A 17,355-nucleotide genomic window follows, 5' to 3' on the forward strand; every position below is an offset into this window, starting at 1 on the left:
ATACCTGTCAAACCGTAGACCGCACACACAGTGTTCATCTAATAAAGATCTTCATCGCTAGCAAACAATAGCCTTTGCAGATTTGCTTTCAATTCAGTGCAGATCCAAAGCCACGTCTTCAACGCTCTTGATGTTCTTAAACTTTCTGTTACAACTCTGAGTGAACCGCTTCAGACGCTCAGCGCGCGCGGCAGGGAACTGAACGAATCATTCAAACTGATTCATGAATCAATTCACTGGTTTGGTCAAGCCTTTGAACAGAATTGACTCAAAAGAATGAATCATTCACGAATGGGCATCGCTCATTGCCCAGAGAAAAGTAGACGGTGCGTTTGGAATAAACTGAAGCATTTATAACTTATATTGCATTAAGATAAAGTAACGAGAGGAGCGTTACACAGTAACGAAGTAAAGGTACATATTTTTTCCCCAAAAATTTACTTAAGTAAGAGTAAAAGTACACATCTTTAAATATACTCCAAAAGTATTTGTAACTCATTTTCCCTACTCAAGTAAATGTAACGAAGTATATGTAACTCGTTACTACCCACCTCTGCACTCAGACATGACAAAATATGATCACAAAATTTACCTGTTGACTGTTAACTCCAATCTTAAAATGTCTTGAAGTAAATTTTGATTTATGAACAGAGTTTTCTTGATTTGTTACATTTTAAACTCAATGTTTACATTTTTAATGTTATTGTGGTTCTATAGTTGATAGTTGATCCTGTATCTTAATTACATTACAAATCACAAACCTTTTTTTTTTTTTTGTTTTTTTTTTTTGGTCTGACTAAAGATTCTCCAGACTTGAAATCTAACTAGTATCCTCAAATCCTAGTTTTGTTTTTGTTTTAGTTTGATGGCAACATTTTATTTATTGCACTGTATGGTGTTAACTCATGATGAATTACTCACACATGAACATAACGTGTCTGATTCATTGTGTTTTCTCTTTCTGTCTTCAGTCTGTGTGATTGCAGTATTACAGAGAAACAGTGTCTCATCCTGACTTCAGCTCTGAAATCAAACCCATCACACCTGAGAGAAATGGACCTGAGCTGGAATGAACTACTAGGAGACTCTGGAGTGAAAAACCTCAGTGATCTACTGATGAACACACAATTCAAGCTGAAGAAACTAGAGTTAGTATCATTATACTCTACAGCAGTTACAGTAAGATTAAAGATTACTGTTTACTTTCATAAATTAAAGTTGACAGTTATTATTTTTTATGGAATATTGCAGTGCTGAAATTATTTATCTGTGCACGTAATGTATTTCTAATCCTGATCTTTCATCTAAATAACTTTTCTTCTCCTCACAACTGTCATGAATCCTGTCCGTGGTCTTCCGTCCGCTCTCCACCAGAGGTCCCCCTCCTATTATATTGACTCACACTACACAGACTGTTATGTGTCACCCGGACTACATTTCCCATGATCCATTGCACTGATTAACCATAATTGAAGGAGATTCATCTGTGATTATGAACGTGATATTGCATAGCTTGACAGTGAACTACGGTTCTGTGTATTAAATGCTGCTCCATCTGAAATCACATCAAATCACAATCAGACCCCCCCCCCCCCCCCATCTGAGGGTTACCCCCCTTAAAAATATGATTCTAAAATAATAAACTAAATAATAAAGTGTGATAATACTATTTTATTTTAAAGGGGTGTTTTTTTCTAGGCTTGATTGTGTTTATGGGGTGCAGTCTAACATGTGTTCATGATTTGTTTAAAAAAAAAACACACTATTTTTCACATAATTTACCTTTATTCCACACTGCTCTGTCCCTTCTCTCACAAATGCCTCGATTATTTCCTTATTTTATGAAGCCTCTCCCTCAGAAATACACAATGGGCTGAGATTGGTCAGCTGGCTCAGTGTGTTGTGATTGGCTAAACCGCCGAGTGTGTGTCTGAACATTGCGCCCCTCAAGCTCAGAATGTGCTGCGGTTGTATTGTAAACAATGGTGTTGTCTACATTTCTTTTCAATGTGAGCCTGAATTGAAACGCAGAGGATATTAGTGAAGAGGGTTAGCCTTTTTCACAAAAATCGGAAATTACGTCAGTGCAGGGTAAAGTTAGTTCGGTTACAGGTCTGCGCCTATTATATCAGTATGCCCTTTCCTCAAATAATGTTTCTTACCTTTTCTGTTTTGTCTGTTTTCCAATTTGTTGTTAGATAATCTACAAAGAAATAACATTTTACTTGTTAGTAACTTACATGGCTACTCAGACTGCTGACTCTTGAGATAATATGCTCAACATAGTACCGGATGGATTCTATTCTCCATCTCTGAGTTCCCTTTTTATATAGTTTTTGATCTCCGGTACATTTGAGAGTATTATCTCAATTTACTCAGTCATTTCCCTTGAATCACCACAATATATATTACTTAAAAATGACAACATTTATGTCCATTTATGTTTATGTTCAATTGCACATTTTTTCCAAGAATACATTAAACAATTCTGAGTCTGGTTGAAGCATATTAAACTCAACACAACAACATAATCTGATAAAATAGGAATAAAGTCATGAATCCGAGTCATCTCTTGTTTAATATTTATTTCCCAGGGCACATTATACAACATTTAAACCATCACGTTAATAATGCATAGGACAGCAAGTAGAAAATACAATATTACTTTCATAATAATAATGATAATGAAAACAATTCACGTGGAGAGTTATAATGCACAGCCAGAACTAGGGATGAGCGATACCATTTATTTTGTTTTCGATACAATACCGATATTTTTCAAGGCAATATCATCAATATCGATACTGATACGATACTTCTGAACTAAACTTTTAAATTATGAAATTTATTAAATTACTATGGGTTAAATGGGTAATGATAACCACTTAACTTTGTTTAAAACGCATTTTAACATTCAGTACGCCTTAATTGTAACTTATTAGGTTATATTTTTGTTTACACATAGTTTAAATATGTTTTTGTTTACACATGATTCAAAACTACAAATACTACAGTTGAACTATAGTCACTTTAGTAAAACCATGGTTCATTTTCATAAGGGACTGACACTGAAAGGCTGTTGCATGCATAAAATGCAACCTTTTTATTCTGACAGTGTATGATTTCTTTTAACATTACAGAATAGAACGTGATCAATATTATCTTTCAGCGTTCAAAACTAAAAAAATAAAATTATATATATATATATGTATGTATGTGTGTGTGTTTTTGCATTGTTCAGGGCTGCCTTTCCCAAAAGCTTTAATGCTTTCTTATGGTACTTTTGGGAAGTGCAGCCCTGTTTGAATGCACTGTCAGAAGTGAGTGAATGCTCTCTGTGACGGATTGGTTCTGTCTTGCAACATTTCCGTGTGTTCAGATGAGCAGGAAAATAGTTCTATCCTACACAATTATTCGCTAACACAGGTTATTCGTCAAATTCAATTGCATATTGTACTCATAATTTTTTTTTGTTAAATAAACAAAATCACCGGTAAATAAAACACACCTTAGTATCGATATTTTTTCTTTAAGTATCGATACTTTCGATACTCGCGTCAGTATCGATATATCTTTTTTTAGGATATATTTTTTCTTCCCTAGCCAGAACCAAGCAGACAGAACGGCAAAACTAACTGAATTGTAACTGCCATCATTTAGAATTAAACCAACTTGTATTTGATGACCCGAGCAAAAAGTTAACCTTTTGAGTGGTACGGTCCCACATATGGGATTCTTATTTCCGTGCCCCTGGGAGTACGGTCCCACATATGGGATTCTTATTTCCGTGCCCCTGGGAGTACGGTCCCACATATGGGATTCTTATTTCCGTGCCCCTGGGAGTACGGTCCCACCCAGCTAACCAATCCCAGCGTGCCCCTGGGAGTACGGTCCCACATATGGGATTTAGAACGTTCCCTGGGAGTACGGTCCCACATACGGGATTCTTATTTCCGTGCCCCTGGGAGTACGGTTTCTGGGAGTACGGTCCCACGCGTATTTCCGTGCCCTGGGAGTACGGTCCCACATATGGGATTCTTATTTCGTGCCCGGAGGGAGTACGGTCCCACATATGGGAATCTTATTTCCGTGCCCCTGGGATACGGTCCCACATTGGGATACTCGCGTGCCCCACGGTCCCACATATGGGGATATTTATTTCCGTTGGGAGTACGGTCATATATGCCCTTGCCCCTGGGAGTACGGTCCCCACATATGGGATTCTTATTTCCGTGCCCCTGGGAGTACGGTCCCACAGTCCATCATGGGATTCTTATTTCCGTGCCCCTGGGAGTTTGATGACCCTTATTTCCGTGCCCTTTTGGGAGTACGGTCCCACATATGGGATTTTATTTCCGTGCCCCGTACGGTCCCCCACACATGGGATTCTTATTTCCGTGCCCCTGGGAGTACGGTCCCACATATGGGATTCTTATTTCCGTGCCCCTGGGAGTACGGTCCCACATATGGGATTCTTATTTCCGTGCCCCTGGGAGTACGGTCCCACATATGGGATTCTTATTTCCGTGCCCCTGGGAGTACGGTCCCACACATGGGATTCTTATTTCTGTGCCCCTGGGAGTACGGTCCCACATATGGGATTTTTATTTCCGTGCCCCTGGGAGTACGGTCCCACATATGGGATTCTTATTTTCCGTGCCCCTGGGAGTACGGTCCCACATACGGGATTCTTTTTTCCGTGCCCCTGGGAGTACGGTCCCACATATGGGATTCTTATTTCCGTGCCCCTGGGAGTACGGTCCCACATATGGGATTTAGAACGTTCGGTGAGGTCACATAACTGCCAAAATTCAAACTGCGTTTTCGTGCGTTGGCTGGCGCTGAGCCAGAGAGAGACGTGCACTGCTCTTGTCATATTATCACAACTATGCAGTATTAGTAATGAGATTGTGAATATTTTTGGTTTTTTTGATTTGAATACACATAAATACTAGTAAAACAATACATTTAGAATTTGAAAAATACACACATTTGTCTATGGAAGCAACAATAATAATCCATTCGAATTTAATTTGCAGATCTTTTTTATTCATATCAGATACACATAGTGTAAGTAACTATAAAGTTCACTCTATTCTTCGCCCAGTTCACCGGCCACTTATTACTTGTATTGTGGGAGAGATTGTTGAATTCACGAGATGTAAATCCGACTGACAGGTCTTTCTGCACTGCAGCGCGAACAAACAAGGTCTTCAGGATTACTAAGGCTACAGACAAGTGAAGCTTTTTTTCAGGGTTGGAGCTAAACTCTGCAGGACATCGGCACTCCAGGACTGCTGTTGCCTACCCCTGTTGTAGTCGCTTGCATTGAACTTTCAGTGCTGCAACTTTGCAGATATTGTTTATGCTCAAACAGCAACACTGCACACTGACTATCGTTAAAAAAGTGAAATTGCAATCAACCACCTCTTTAAAATAAGAAGGGAGTATTAAATACAAATATAATTGTTTTATGGTAAACTTAAGAATTAAGTGCTATTATTATTATTTCAATTTGAACCTTAGTTTTTTTTATTTGAATTATTTAAATTTTTCATTTTCAAACGTAAAATTTTTGGTGGGTTGCCGGCAAGTAAGTCTATGCGCTTCCGGGTTTAGTCTAAAGAGCGTCAGTGAATAAAATGTCACAGTTTTGCAATGCGCTTTGAAAACGTAAGCGGGTAGCCTAGATTTATGCTTTCAGTTCATATACAGTACAGTTTGTCAATCTAAAATAGTAATTATGCATTAACAGCTGTCAAACATGTAGGTCCGCAAACGCGCGCTCTGAACTAATTTACAGCGCATTTCTTATTTTGGTCGCGCATGCGCACATCTGCATATATTCTATCAATTATTTTTTTTATTATTATTATTATTATTTATTATACTATTAACAAAAAGCTAAAAAAGGCATCTAATACTAGTTTGCGTTATTCTTTTTCTATTCTATCTGTCTATATTTATTTATTTATTTATTTATTATATAATAAAAAAAAAAAAAAACCTTGCAACATGTTCTGTGCTAAGCTAACTGAGACTTGTTATAGCACTTGCGTATCATTGTTCTTTTGTTGATTCTGATTGTTTCCATTATCCTCATTTGTAAGTCACTTTGGATAAAAGCGTCTGCTGAATGACTAAATGTAATGTAAATGTAAGGTTTTGGATGGAAAAACATTTTTAAAGTTTTTTATTATTGCACTGTATGTTGTTAACACATGATGAATTACTCACTCATGAACATAACGTGTCTGATTCATTGTGTTTTCTCTTTCTGTCTTCAGTCTGTTTTTTTGCAGTATTACAGAGAAACAGTGTCTCATCCTCACTTCAGCTCTGAAATCAAACCTATCACACCTGAGAGAACTGGACCTGAGCTGTAATCAAATAAAAAACACAGGAGTGAATCACTTATGTGACGTACTGAAGGATTCACACTGTAAACTGGAGAGATTGAGGTCAGTAACATTCACATACAAGAATCAAAATGATGAAAATCACTTTGTTTAACTCTTCTGTGCTGTTCAAGGTCTTTTGAGACCCCAAATGATGTTTGCTGAAATAAAAAAAAATGTAAATGGCATGAGACTTTGTACGGTTGTCAACACTTGGTAGCTCTACAAATAGAAAATTAAATTGGATTGATATCTGGTTGTGTGTTAGTGTGAAAAAAAAAAGTTTCTCTCTGGAGACCCACATTGAAATGAATGAGGAAATGATCAAATCAATACTTTTCTTCTTAATTTATCAAACAAAATCAATAAATCCACCACAATTCAGACCAAAAAATACACGAAAATGAAGTGACAACCCTTCCACACGTTCACAATGCAGAAAAAATCAATAAATCCACCACAATTCAGACCAAAAATTATATTTGTGAAAGATTCTTCACCTTAATGATTTGTTTGTAAGATGATCTCTCTTCCTCTGTTTGTCTCTTTCTAGTCTTTTTAAATGTGGCATTACAGATGTTTCTTCTTTAACTCAGTCTTTGACAAACACAAAAGCTCTGCAGTTTCTAAAAGAGCTTAATCTGGGTGATAATATGATTAGAGACTCAAAGCAGAAGCTCATTGATGTGCTACGAGACTCAAACTGTAAACTGAGGTGAGTAAACTTCACTTTGTGATATTAAAGAGATTCATTTAACTCTGATATGTGAACAAATATATACTTTCAGATATTTTTGAAAAGAGTTTATCAAATGATCATCAAGCTTTATTTCAAAGGGTTTGTGTCAGAATGAAATGTAAAGTTGATAAAAATGTTGAACACAAAGGAGGAAAGAGAAGAAAAGCACACTGTCACAGCTTTATACAGCAACAGCTGCTTTATTAATGACATCAGTAATAGTGAATCATTACAGTTTGAAATATATTTGTTCAGATTGTAGGAAAACGCTGGTAAAATCAGAGCAGATTCAGCTTCAGCTCACAGTCGTCCAGCATCACATGATCAATGTCTCTGTCTCTTGTGTGTTTTTACTTTGACAAGCAACACGTCACATTACTTTACACTTACTTTCTGTAATAGATAATGTACCTCCAGCCGCTTGTTATCACAGAATAAACCCGACAGGGTGATCAGGACTTGTGTCCTCCTGAAGAGACTTATTCTGTGATGACATCCGGCTGCATGTGCATTATCACACTTATTATATGCTTTCTTGACACAGAAGTGAAGAATTAGACACAATTTAGATTCAGCTAAACACTTCTCGTCAGTTAGCAACAACAAGACACACTTTGAACAATGTGTCCTCAAGTCTACTATTAACAGGAATCTAATTTAATGTAACTTAAAAAAAAAGTGATTGAAATATAGTAACTAATTTGTACTTTGTTCCACTGAACTCTGATTATCTTCTGTTCTGTTTCACCTTACAGTGTAGATAGATAGAGATGCATCACCAAAAGCTGATAAATGCTGTATATCATAATGTGAAGTGTTCTTGAGAGGAGCAGTAAACATCAGATGAAGATCCACAGAAGAGCTTCACTACTGTGTCTATGAGGAGAAATAAATGTGTGATAAATGTGTAAATGTGATCCATACAGGTGAAGAGACTCAGACTTTACAATGAAATAAGGCAGCATGTGTGTTAGAAACATGATATTGAATGATTAATGTTGCTTTAGTATTCAAGCAGATGATCATTGTGTTTAATGTAAAGCTGGAACAGAGGAGGAAGAAGCTCAGATGAGTCTGTCTGGCTCTTCAGTTTAATAATATTTGTATTAAACTCATTCATAATGATTCACGTGTTTAAATGTGATTGTCAAGTGCAGCACTTAAATGTATCAAAAGATATAAAGCACATCTACAATGTGTGAAATTTCCATGTTACTTAAAACATTTCCATGATATCTCTTACATTTTCTACACATTGTTATTCTATTTAATTCTATATTAAGTTAGCTCTGTGTCTGTCTGTTGCTAACAATCACAAATGATCTCATTACAACAAACAAAGCAGAAACACAGTGTAAATAAAAGCTGGATTGTGCAGTTTTGATAGATGAATTGATTAAAACGGGAGTTTTCACACACAGTGAGTTTGTGCTGAACTGACTGACAGCTTCAGTGTTTAGAAATGCTGCGCCTTTTACTCACTGTTTGTGTCATTTTATTCACTATTTGAAGAAAAGTTTGTTTTTATGAGACTTTGTGACTTTTCCTACATAAGTACAAAAAAGATCATATTGTGCTTCTCTTCATTTTCATGTCATTCTCAACAGTACAAACAGCACTTTTAAAATAAATTAAAACAGTTTATTAAAAACAGTATTTCTGTGTGTAATATTTTCTAATCATTTATTTAAACAGCTTGGTGTTGTTCGTTTTCTTTTTCTTAGATGCAATGTTGATGTTAAAATCCTCTTAAATGATCTGATGTTCAGGAAAACACATTTAACCTGCTGTTTGATTTTTTTAAAAACATTTCTCCACACTCCTTTTTTATTTGGAATAAATATCACACAAACAATAAATAAATACTTTTTTTAGACATTATTCTGGGACGGTCAGCTGTTGAATAATGGTTTTTGAGTATTAATGAGCTTTACTGTCAGGTTGGCAACCGATCCTCCTTTGCTTCTTTAAAGGGTCATATGATGCTGATAAAAACAACATTATTTTGTGTATTTGGTGTAATGAAATGTGTTTATGCTGTGCGCGATCGACGGTAGAGAGGTTTTACATAAAGGGGTTTGAGTTACTAATAATCAGCATTTAACCTGGTTAAAAATATTTATTTCTTGTTATCTGTGTTATAGTTCATCTGCAACAGCAATGTGAACTTTTATAAACATCCATTTGGTCATTAACTTTTAAATGCATCATTATTCAGAAAATATGAGCAGAGTTCTCCGCATGAAAGACCAACAAGCTTCTTCTTTTCTCTCCAGTACAGTAGGAAGTCAAATTAAACTAAATGTGGAGGATGTCAATTGTTACGAGATGATTGACAGGTCAGTTTACAGTGACAGGTGCGTGTAACAGGTGCGACAGAGCGCTCCTTTAAAGACGCAATTGTGTGACATGAATCATGATAGTGTGTCCCAAAGCAACCCGTTCTCACCTATCTGCGTATAAATAACACGACTTTACACTTTTAAATTGCGTGTAATGCGTACGCCAAAGTTCAATTTTGCGTGCATATGATCCGCCAATCCTTCCCATTAACTTCGGTGGAGAGCAGATGCGTCTAAATACCACGCGTCACCTTCAGCTGCGATGACGTCACCAGCGAGGCTCAGTCCGCCTCTTCACCTGCACCTGATGCGCGTCCCGTTACATCTTCAAACAGGTCAGTTAATGAGATCACGGTGTTAACTATATTGTTTTAATTATTTCAGTGTTTCTATTACATGGGGCCATGTGTCGAAATGGCAGCGTAATGCGTTAAAATGAGTTGTTAGTGGAACCGTGGGCTGCTCTTAGCACATCTGGTATCCTACCATTGACATCAGCCTAAGATAACTTCTACTGTATGCCTGTTGCAGTTTGAAATAAATAAAAACAGTTTTTTATTATGTTTTGACATGGGTCTTCAGCTTTTAGACATGGCTGATGACAGCACTACAAATCAACAGACTGAATTAGTATTTGCTAACGTTTTTAGCTAAAGTGGCATGGTTAGCCTAAGCCTATGGGACCCCCCAGGGGTCAATAATGTGCACCAATTAGTGCGCATGGAATAATTCAGGCACGCGCAGACATTACTATTTGCTTTCAGATGCATGACACTGTAGGGTTAGATTAGACTTCTATCCCCAAGATATTTGATTTCTAATGTCATCATCATACATAGTGCATTTACCTAAATTGCACATTGTTGGTTTGATTGCTTATATTGCTCTCTTCATTTGTAAGTGGCATTGGATAAAGGTACCTGCTAAATGATTAAATGTAAAGGAAAATTAAGCAAGATTTGGACTAGACCCTTTGTCTTCAGCTGAAAAACAGTAATTGCTTATAAAAAAAAAAAGAAAAAAACCTTGAATCTGTAGTTGATGATAATAATAATAGCTAATATGTGAGGTGACATAATTGTAGCCTTAGTAAAATAAACAGTTGAATACAGAAATATCATTATAGTTACAACCAAAGGTTGTAATGAAAATCTGCATTCTCCTGCAAATAGTCAAGACACCACTATCCTCTACCGGAAAATGAAACCTTTACCCTCATATCACTGATGTGGTCCAAATTTTCCATTCAATTATAATAGTCAGCAAGTTTGAGTTGCAGGTAGATCTCAGATCTAACTGACACCTTTATTTTCTGTTTAAGTACAATGTCAAAAGGAAATAAGAACAAACTAGAAGCTGTTCTTCAGCTCGGGGATGCATTTGTTGAAGACATACAGGCAAGTTTCATTCTTGTTATTCACAAATGTGTAATTAATTAACTCCAGTTAGTTAATGCCTATGTTTCACCCGTCTACATTTCATTACATGTGCATAAAGAAACGTAACACAGAGTTACAAACTCAGAAGGCTGAAGTCACAGGACAATCTAAAGTGACCTGGTGGAAGAGGGACCGTGATGGGCAGCGTGTGACCACCAGCAAACGGAGGAAAAAAAGTTCATCTGCTGGTTAGTGTACATCTTATCAAATTGATGTCAAATACTTGAAATGAAGAGTGATGTGTGATTTAGAGAAGCTGCTGGTTTGATAATGCTGTTGTTACTCAATATTCTGTATGCTTGCACATTCATAATGTAAATTACATTATAATGCCAAATGCATTTAGGTTTGATAGTTTCCATGTTGCAAGTTTGCCAAAGGTTTCAGCTTTTATTTTTGTACATCTGGCAAAGAGTTTGAAAGAACTGTACTTAATTCTAATGTGGTTTATGTTATTTTTACTTCCAAACAGTTGGTGCTGGTACTTCTCCATGTGCTAGTTCCACCATCACAACTTCATGTACTAGCTACCAAAATCCTGGTAAGTAGAAAAAACTACTTTAAAAACACTTTTCATAATATGGTATGCTTCAAATAAAAACAATGAGTTACGTAAAAAGGAAGCCTCATTATACCTGCACTTTAGCTATGTTTAGCAACTAGTCATCTAATGATGCTTCTTTTCTAAATGCTTTTTCTACAGTCCCCAAACATGCGTCAAATATTAAAGTTACCACAATTTGGTGCATTCAGCCCTGTCAACATGACAGAAATAGGAGAACTTTAGACAACAGCATCTTTGTTTCTCAGCAAAATCACATGGTTGTTGTTTAGTTTCACAGTTAAGTGGGCAGCACTACTTACAGCCAGCACCTACACAGAATATTAAGGGTCATGGATTTGATTGTCCATTTCCAACTATCCTTTCACCCTCTGCCTTCTCTGCTATCACTGGACTGTCCCTGTATTAAAAGCAATGGAAATGCCTCAAAAGAAGTCAGTGGTAGTGGAATTGCGATGTTGGATTTCTAGTATGTTTTTATTTTTCTCTTTCTCTCTCTGAAGATTTTAATATGCAGAGGCTTGAGGACCTTCTACGGGATTCAGAGAGCATTGATGGGCATGCTTTTGCTCAGCAGCCATCTTTGTCCAGTTGGTGTCAAAGACAGAAATGGGTCCAACAATGTTGGCAACAGGCGAGGCCACAAAACATTCACAACTTGTTGTCAGCTGAGAACATTGTCCAGATGAAGTGCAACCACTGTCACGTGACAGAAGCCATCATCCGTTGCAGGGAATGTTTGCCCTCAGAGTGGTTTTGTGCAGAGTGTGATCAATTGGTACATAAACGCCACACTCTGCACAGTAGGCAGACCACCATAAATGGCTTTTATAAATACATTCCCCCAACAGAGTTTGTGAAACTCCATGATGATAAGTACATCATCTGTGAACAAGGTTGGTGTCTCTTTTTCAGTTGATTTGCATTTTTTCATCAACGCACAATTATTAAATTATTCATTGTTTTCCAAGTACTTGCTAACAAATCCAAACATTCTTTAATGTCATCCTGATTGTCCTTTGCTTGTTGCTGCCAACAGCCTTTCCTCAAAATATATGCTCCTGTGACACTGGTGATGTTGCAATCTCTGTTGCTAGATCCATCATACTCGTTTGCATAAATGGTAGGACTGGGTTAAAAATATTGTTTATCTAACATATTACTTTAGTTCCTTGTTAGTTATTTGTCTTTCAATGTGCTCTCAGGCTGTTATAATCTTCACGTTCCGGTGCTAACATGCAAACATTGCAATAAGCAATGGGCTCCAGAAGTCAGTGACTTTGTAAGGAGTGGTTACTGGCCCGCTACCATGCAAGCACAGACACTTTTCCACCAAGATCTGTTCCATTCCTTTGAAGCTATGAAGACAACAGCTCCAGGAATGTCAGTGAAAGCCTTCACAGCAATGTTGGACCAGAGAACAAAGTGGTTTGGAAGAGTGAGTACAAATTTTTAAGCTGAAAGACAAATGCATTCGTTATTATTATAAGTAGATGTAAGGCTGGACAGTATGGCAAAAAGAGTCTTTGAGTCCAAACAAGGCACAAATTCAAATATACCCACAAGAGCAATTTCACAAATGTTAAATGAAGTCATTTTAGGTTAGTGGATGTTATATTTAATGTTGATGATATTAGACAGCATTGGCAATTGCATCCTTTCTTGGGTTTGAAAAGGTACATTGATAAGAAGTATGTGGTGTGAGGTTGTTCTAAAGTGACCTGGTGGAAGAGGGACCGTGATGGGCTTCGTGCTGGCAAAGTGAATGCAGATGCTTTTCAGAGGAGCTTTCTGCAATATGTGTACTGCAACTCTGAAGAGGACCAACTTCTGGAAAAGGAGCCATTTGTCTGTCCAGCCTGTAGTCCTGAAACGGTGGCTGTTTCAGTGGATGGCAACAGAAAACTCTACAGGTTCCAGAAAGCAAACCAGTGAGTTTTGTGTACACATTAAAAACAGCGAATGTATGTATGTCCTTGCTATTAACATCATAATAATATAGTTCTCCTTTTGTTATTTAAAATTAAGCTGTTGATACTGTAGCTGTTGAATATAATAGCCATGTTAGACGTTGTAAACTTGTTTTTTTAAGTGTCATATAAATACAATTATTATAATTTATTATTATTATTATTATTATGTAAAACTCACTACAGTGGTTATCCAGAATATGTTTTTTTGTTGTAGGAGTGAAGAGCCAGGGTTTTTTTGATGGAGTGTTTTTATCCCAAGACTCTGAGGTGTCCAGTTTTGTTGAGGAAGTCCGGGGGGCTGTCAAGAGTGTAAGTTTTCAATCAGGCTGAGCATCAGGTATCTTTGGCTTATTTTATAACTAATTGGAAGTAAAGTTAGATGTTCGGATGAGGGAATCTTTGATCAGGTGTTGAGATGGCAATGGCAGGTTGCTGAGGTTAGCAATGCAATCAGACTTTCACAAAGAGTGAAGTTGCATAGCTGGATGAAAAAAATAAAACTAGATTTTAATCCAGAGGGCACAGTATATCTATAGTATTGGTTGCCGCACATACAGTATGTCTGACACAATATCTGACAAAGTTAGACTTTTGCAAATATCCTCCTGCATGCTAAATGGCAAATAATTTCAGTTGGTTTGTTATACTCCAGGGATTTGCAGATGGAAGATGGGTCAGGCAATTAAAGACAAAATCTAATCAGACTGTAATTGTTGGTGTGTTTGAGCGTGCAGTCCTTCTATTTAAATGTTTACTTTGGTAGACGGCAGGAAGAGCAATGTGTGGGGAATCCCAATGGACAGCAGCAAGAGAGACATCAAAGCAGGCCAACAAGTTGGACGAAGAAGGTGTAGAAATTGCTGTGTGCAGCATGGATTCCTCCTCAAAGGTTGGTATTGGTCTTGATAAAATGCAATGGAAAAATATTTGTAGATGAAACCTCTGAAGCCTATTCTTCAGTGTGCAATGTGCTCTCTACTTATTTCTTTTTTTTCCCAAAAGGTCTGAATATGTCTAGAGGAGAAATCTTTGCATATCCACAAATGCATTCTCCAAAAAGAGTTCCAGGATGCTGCATTTTTTTGTCCATGGATGTGTCCTGCCGTTATGTGCCATACCTGGAGAAGGTGTCAGAGGTCCTGACTCATTTTCAGCCTCTTCAGAAAATCAGACATTGCTTGTCCGTGATGCATGCCAAAAGCCCACAATACAAAATGCGATTAAGGTGATGCTTTTAACTACTTTTACATTTTGATGTAGCCAGCAATTAACGTAAAGTACCACAATGAATGATTGTTGTGACCCAACAACAACCCAGGAGTGTGTTTTGAGTTGTACATGAGCCCCTATGTGCTGTCCTCTACAGCTGGTGACCTTGGGATATGTATCAATATTGATCACCCTGTTGTCCACCCTGTTTAACAAGTCCACTGCTTCCTGTAGATTCTGTGGAATGCAAGGAACCAAGAAGGTGCCGGAACACACTCTTGGTGAAGAAAGTAGAGCAAGTCAATAGTTTTTCTCTCCAGATGACAGCCCTGACCACAATGTGTCAGTAAAGCCCAATTTATACTTCTAAGATTTGAACTCCCACCGTAGCCCTGTGTAGGCTGTGTGTAGCACTTTGTACCTCACGTGTACCTCTCCAAAAATATAACAACGCGTCGATTCTAAACAGTAAGCACTGCGCTGTGATTGGTCTGCTAGAACCCTCCCCCGGGTTTCACACGCTCCCTCTGCATGTGTAATTGTGCGTCCACGCGGACAACGACACAGAAGTATAAATGAAAACCACACATAGTCTATAGCGTAGAGGCTCCGGCGTCGGTCAAACGGAGAAGTATAAATCAGCCTTAAGGCTCCATGTTTGCAGCATTCATGCATGCTCTGTTGTAATTCTGATATTTTCAAAAGGCACTTGTTTGTTCTCATTCTTGGTGCAAGTATCGCAACTTCTCATTGGAAACAGAAACTAGATCTGTAGAAAATTATGAACCTAAGGATTTCCACTTTCTTGATACACAAGAGTACCATGTGTTACTTCTGTCAGTTCAGAGGATATCGTTTTTGAAAGTTTGGCCTATATGTGGAGCTACAATAAAGATCATGGGGTCACCAGATTCGATGTGTGGAATGGATAGGGGACAATCCCCCATCAGTGACTTTCATAAAGAAAGACTGTGGACGATGGACTCTTGAAAAGTGATGATAATAAAGATATCACACAGATTAGATGCCTATGTTGCTTAGACCCTAATTGTTGCTGAAACATGCAGTCAGTGTCCAGTACGGTATGAAAAAACATACGAGATAGATTTCTGTCCAAATTAAACATTGTCCTAAAGTGTGTCTGTTGCCGCTGTACTATGTGCAATTAAGAAAACTTAATTGTGTTTGAAACATTTCTCTTCAGGAAATGCAGCAGCCAGTTCTGTTGATGCTCGTGGTTTGCAGATCTCCATCGAAGCACTCTTCGTGAGCATTTGTCAGAAGAAGCACTACCTTTATAGACAGAATGGTATGTATTATTATGCTCGTGGTTTGCAGATCTCCATCGAAGCACTCTTCGTGAGCATTTGTCAGAACAGCTCTTTTCTGGGGGGCTGAGGCCCCCCTCGATTCTGATTGGCTGGTGTGTGTTCAAACAGTTGAATGCACTTGTTTTTTTTTCCAGCCATTAAACGAATGTGCTGCCTTCACTGAAGCACAAACAGACAAGTCTATCGGATTTCATTGATTTGATGTGTTTTTGAATACTAATATCTCTTTGGATTTTTAAATTTATTTTTAATTATCATGTCCCATGCACTCACATGCTTGTTTTTGTTTCTCTCTGCAGATATGCGAGTAGCTCATATCAAAGAAAAGTTAAAAGGTTAAAAACTGTCTTTATTTTCAGATGTTCAAAGATCTATATTGTGCTAAATTTCCTACAGCTTCGACCTTATTTTATTTATTCTCAGGGAGGTAAAGTAACGTAAGTCAGATCTGTTTTCTATCTCATAATCTGTCTCCATAATCATCTGAGTTCATATTCACAAAACCGGTCACAGAAGACTTCTCCGTGGTCTGTTCTTAGCTATAAATCAATGCCAGGGGAGGCAGACTTGTGTTCACTACAAGTCGTTTATTTATTACAATTAGTAAAATATTCTACAACTACCCCATCAATGACTAAATAAAGTGAGAACTCATATCTGAGAAAAGTTCTCTGCTCAAAAAAATATCAGCATGGATGGTTCTGGAGAAGGGAGAGCTCTTCAGGTCTGGAAGCAGCGTCTGATTTCATCATCACTTCAGTCTTTTATAGACAGCAGGTGGCACATATGAAGCTTTACATTGTTTAAAACTTTATTTTAAGTTCTGGTGAGTGCGGCAGGGGGCCGAGAGCTGTGGGAAACGGAGCAAGGCCGGTGGAGAAACTGAAAATAGACGACTGCCGCACACAAACAGAAACAAAACAACATAAACCCAGGCCTGGTCCTCTCTCGTGCTTTACTGTCGTCACTCCTCCTTTTATCCTCCCCGAGCTCCTCCGTGGGACTCGAGACCGGTGAGTGGCGCATCATCACTTACTCCACCGGCCTCTCTCCGTTCCCACTGCTCTTGGCCCCGCCCCCTTCGTCACATAAATATTATTTGTAAATTTTTACATGAATATTAGCTCATTCTTCTTGTACAGCTTAAACAGTAGCCTACTTTCATTTTTGTAGCTAATTATTATTAAATTTGTTATTTTTTCTAATGTTCTGAAGCAAACCACAGCAAAAAAATTACTATTTGTAGATTAATACCGAATAATGAACATTAATGTAATAATTTTTGTTTTCCCATATGGATGCTTTTCACACACAGCTTTTAGTTTTTTAAAAAAAAAAAAAAAAAAAAATGGCATAATGAAT

At 37.6% G+C, this 17,355-nt stretch overlaps 1 protein-coding gene across 6 annotated transcripts in view; it reads left to right on the top strand.

The window, feature by feature from the left end:
* LOC109070119 overlaps positions 1 to 15,973 on the top strand; it is a 38,670-nt gene extending 22,697 nt beyond the window's left edge. Inside the window, exons 1-7 of one of the 6 annotated variants that reach the window (XR_006154144.1) lie at positions 9,425 to 9,814; positions 10,801 to 10,876; positions 10,977 to 11,106; positions 12,686 to 12,918; positions 13,263 to 13,411; positions 13,668 to 13,762; positions 14,217 to 14,323. Coding sequence is in view for 5 of the 6 variants with exons in the window: in XM_042719545.1 (XP_042575479.1) it covers positions 10,805 to 10,876; positions 10,977 to 11,106; positions 11,391 to 11,459; positions 11,984 to 12,376; positions 12,578 to 12,600 (687 nt within the window). In the remaining variant the exon portion in view is untranslated. Of the gene's footprint in view, positions 1 to 9,424; positions 9,815 to 10,800; positions 10,877 to 10,976; positions 11,107 to 11,390; positions 11,460 to 11,983; positions 12,377 to 12,577; positions 12,604 to 12,685; positions 12,919 to 13,262; positions 13,412 to 13,667; positions 13,763 to 14,216; positions 14,324 to 15,866 lie in introns of those variants that run through there. The other 5 variants (XM_042719548.1, XM_042719547.1, XM_042719546.1 and 2 more) reach the window with 5 other exon arrangements.
* The last annotated feature ends 1,382 nt before the right edge of the window (positions 15,974 to 17,355 follow it).

This window comes from Cyprinus carpio, chromosome B3, assembly GCF_018340385.1.
Source record: "Cyprinus carpio isolate SPL01 chromosome B3, ASM1834038v1, whole genome shotgun sequence".
Classification (NCBI taxonomy): Eukaryota; Metazoa; Chordata; class Actinopteri; order Cypriniformes; family Cyprinidae; genus Cyprinus; species Cyprinus carpio.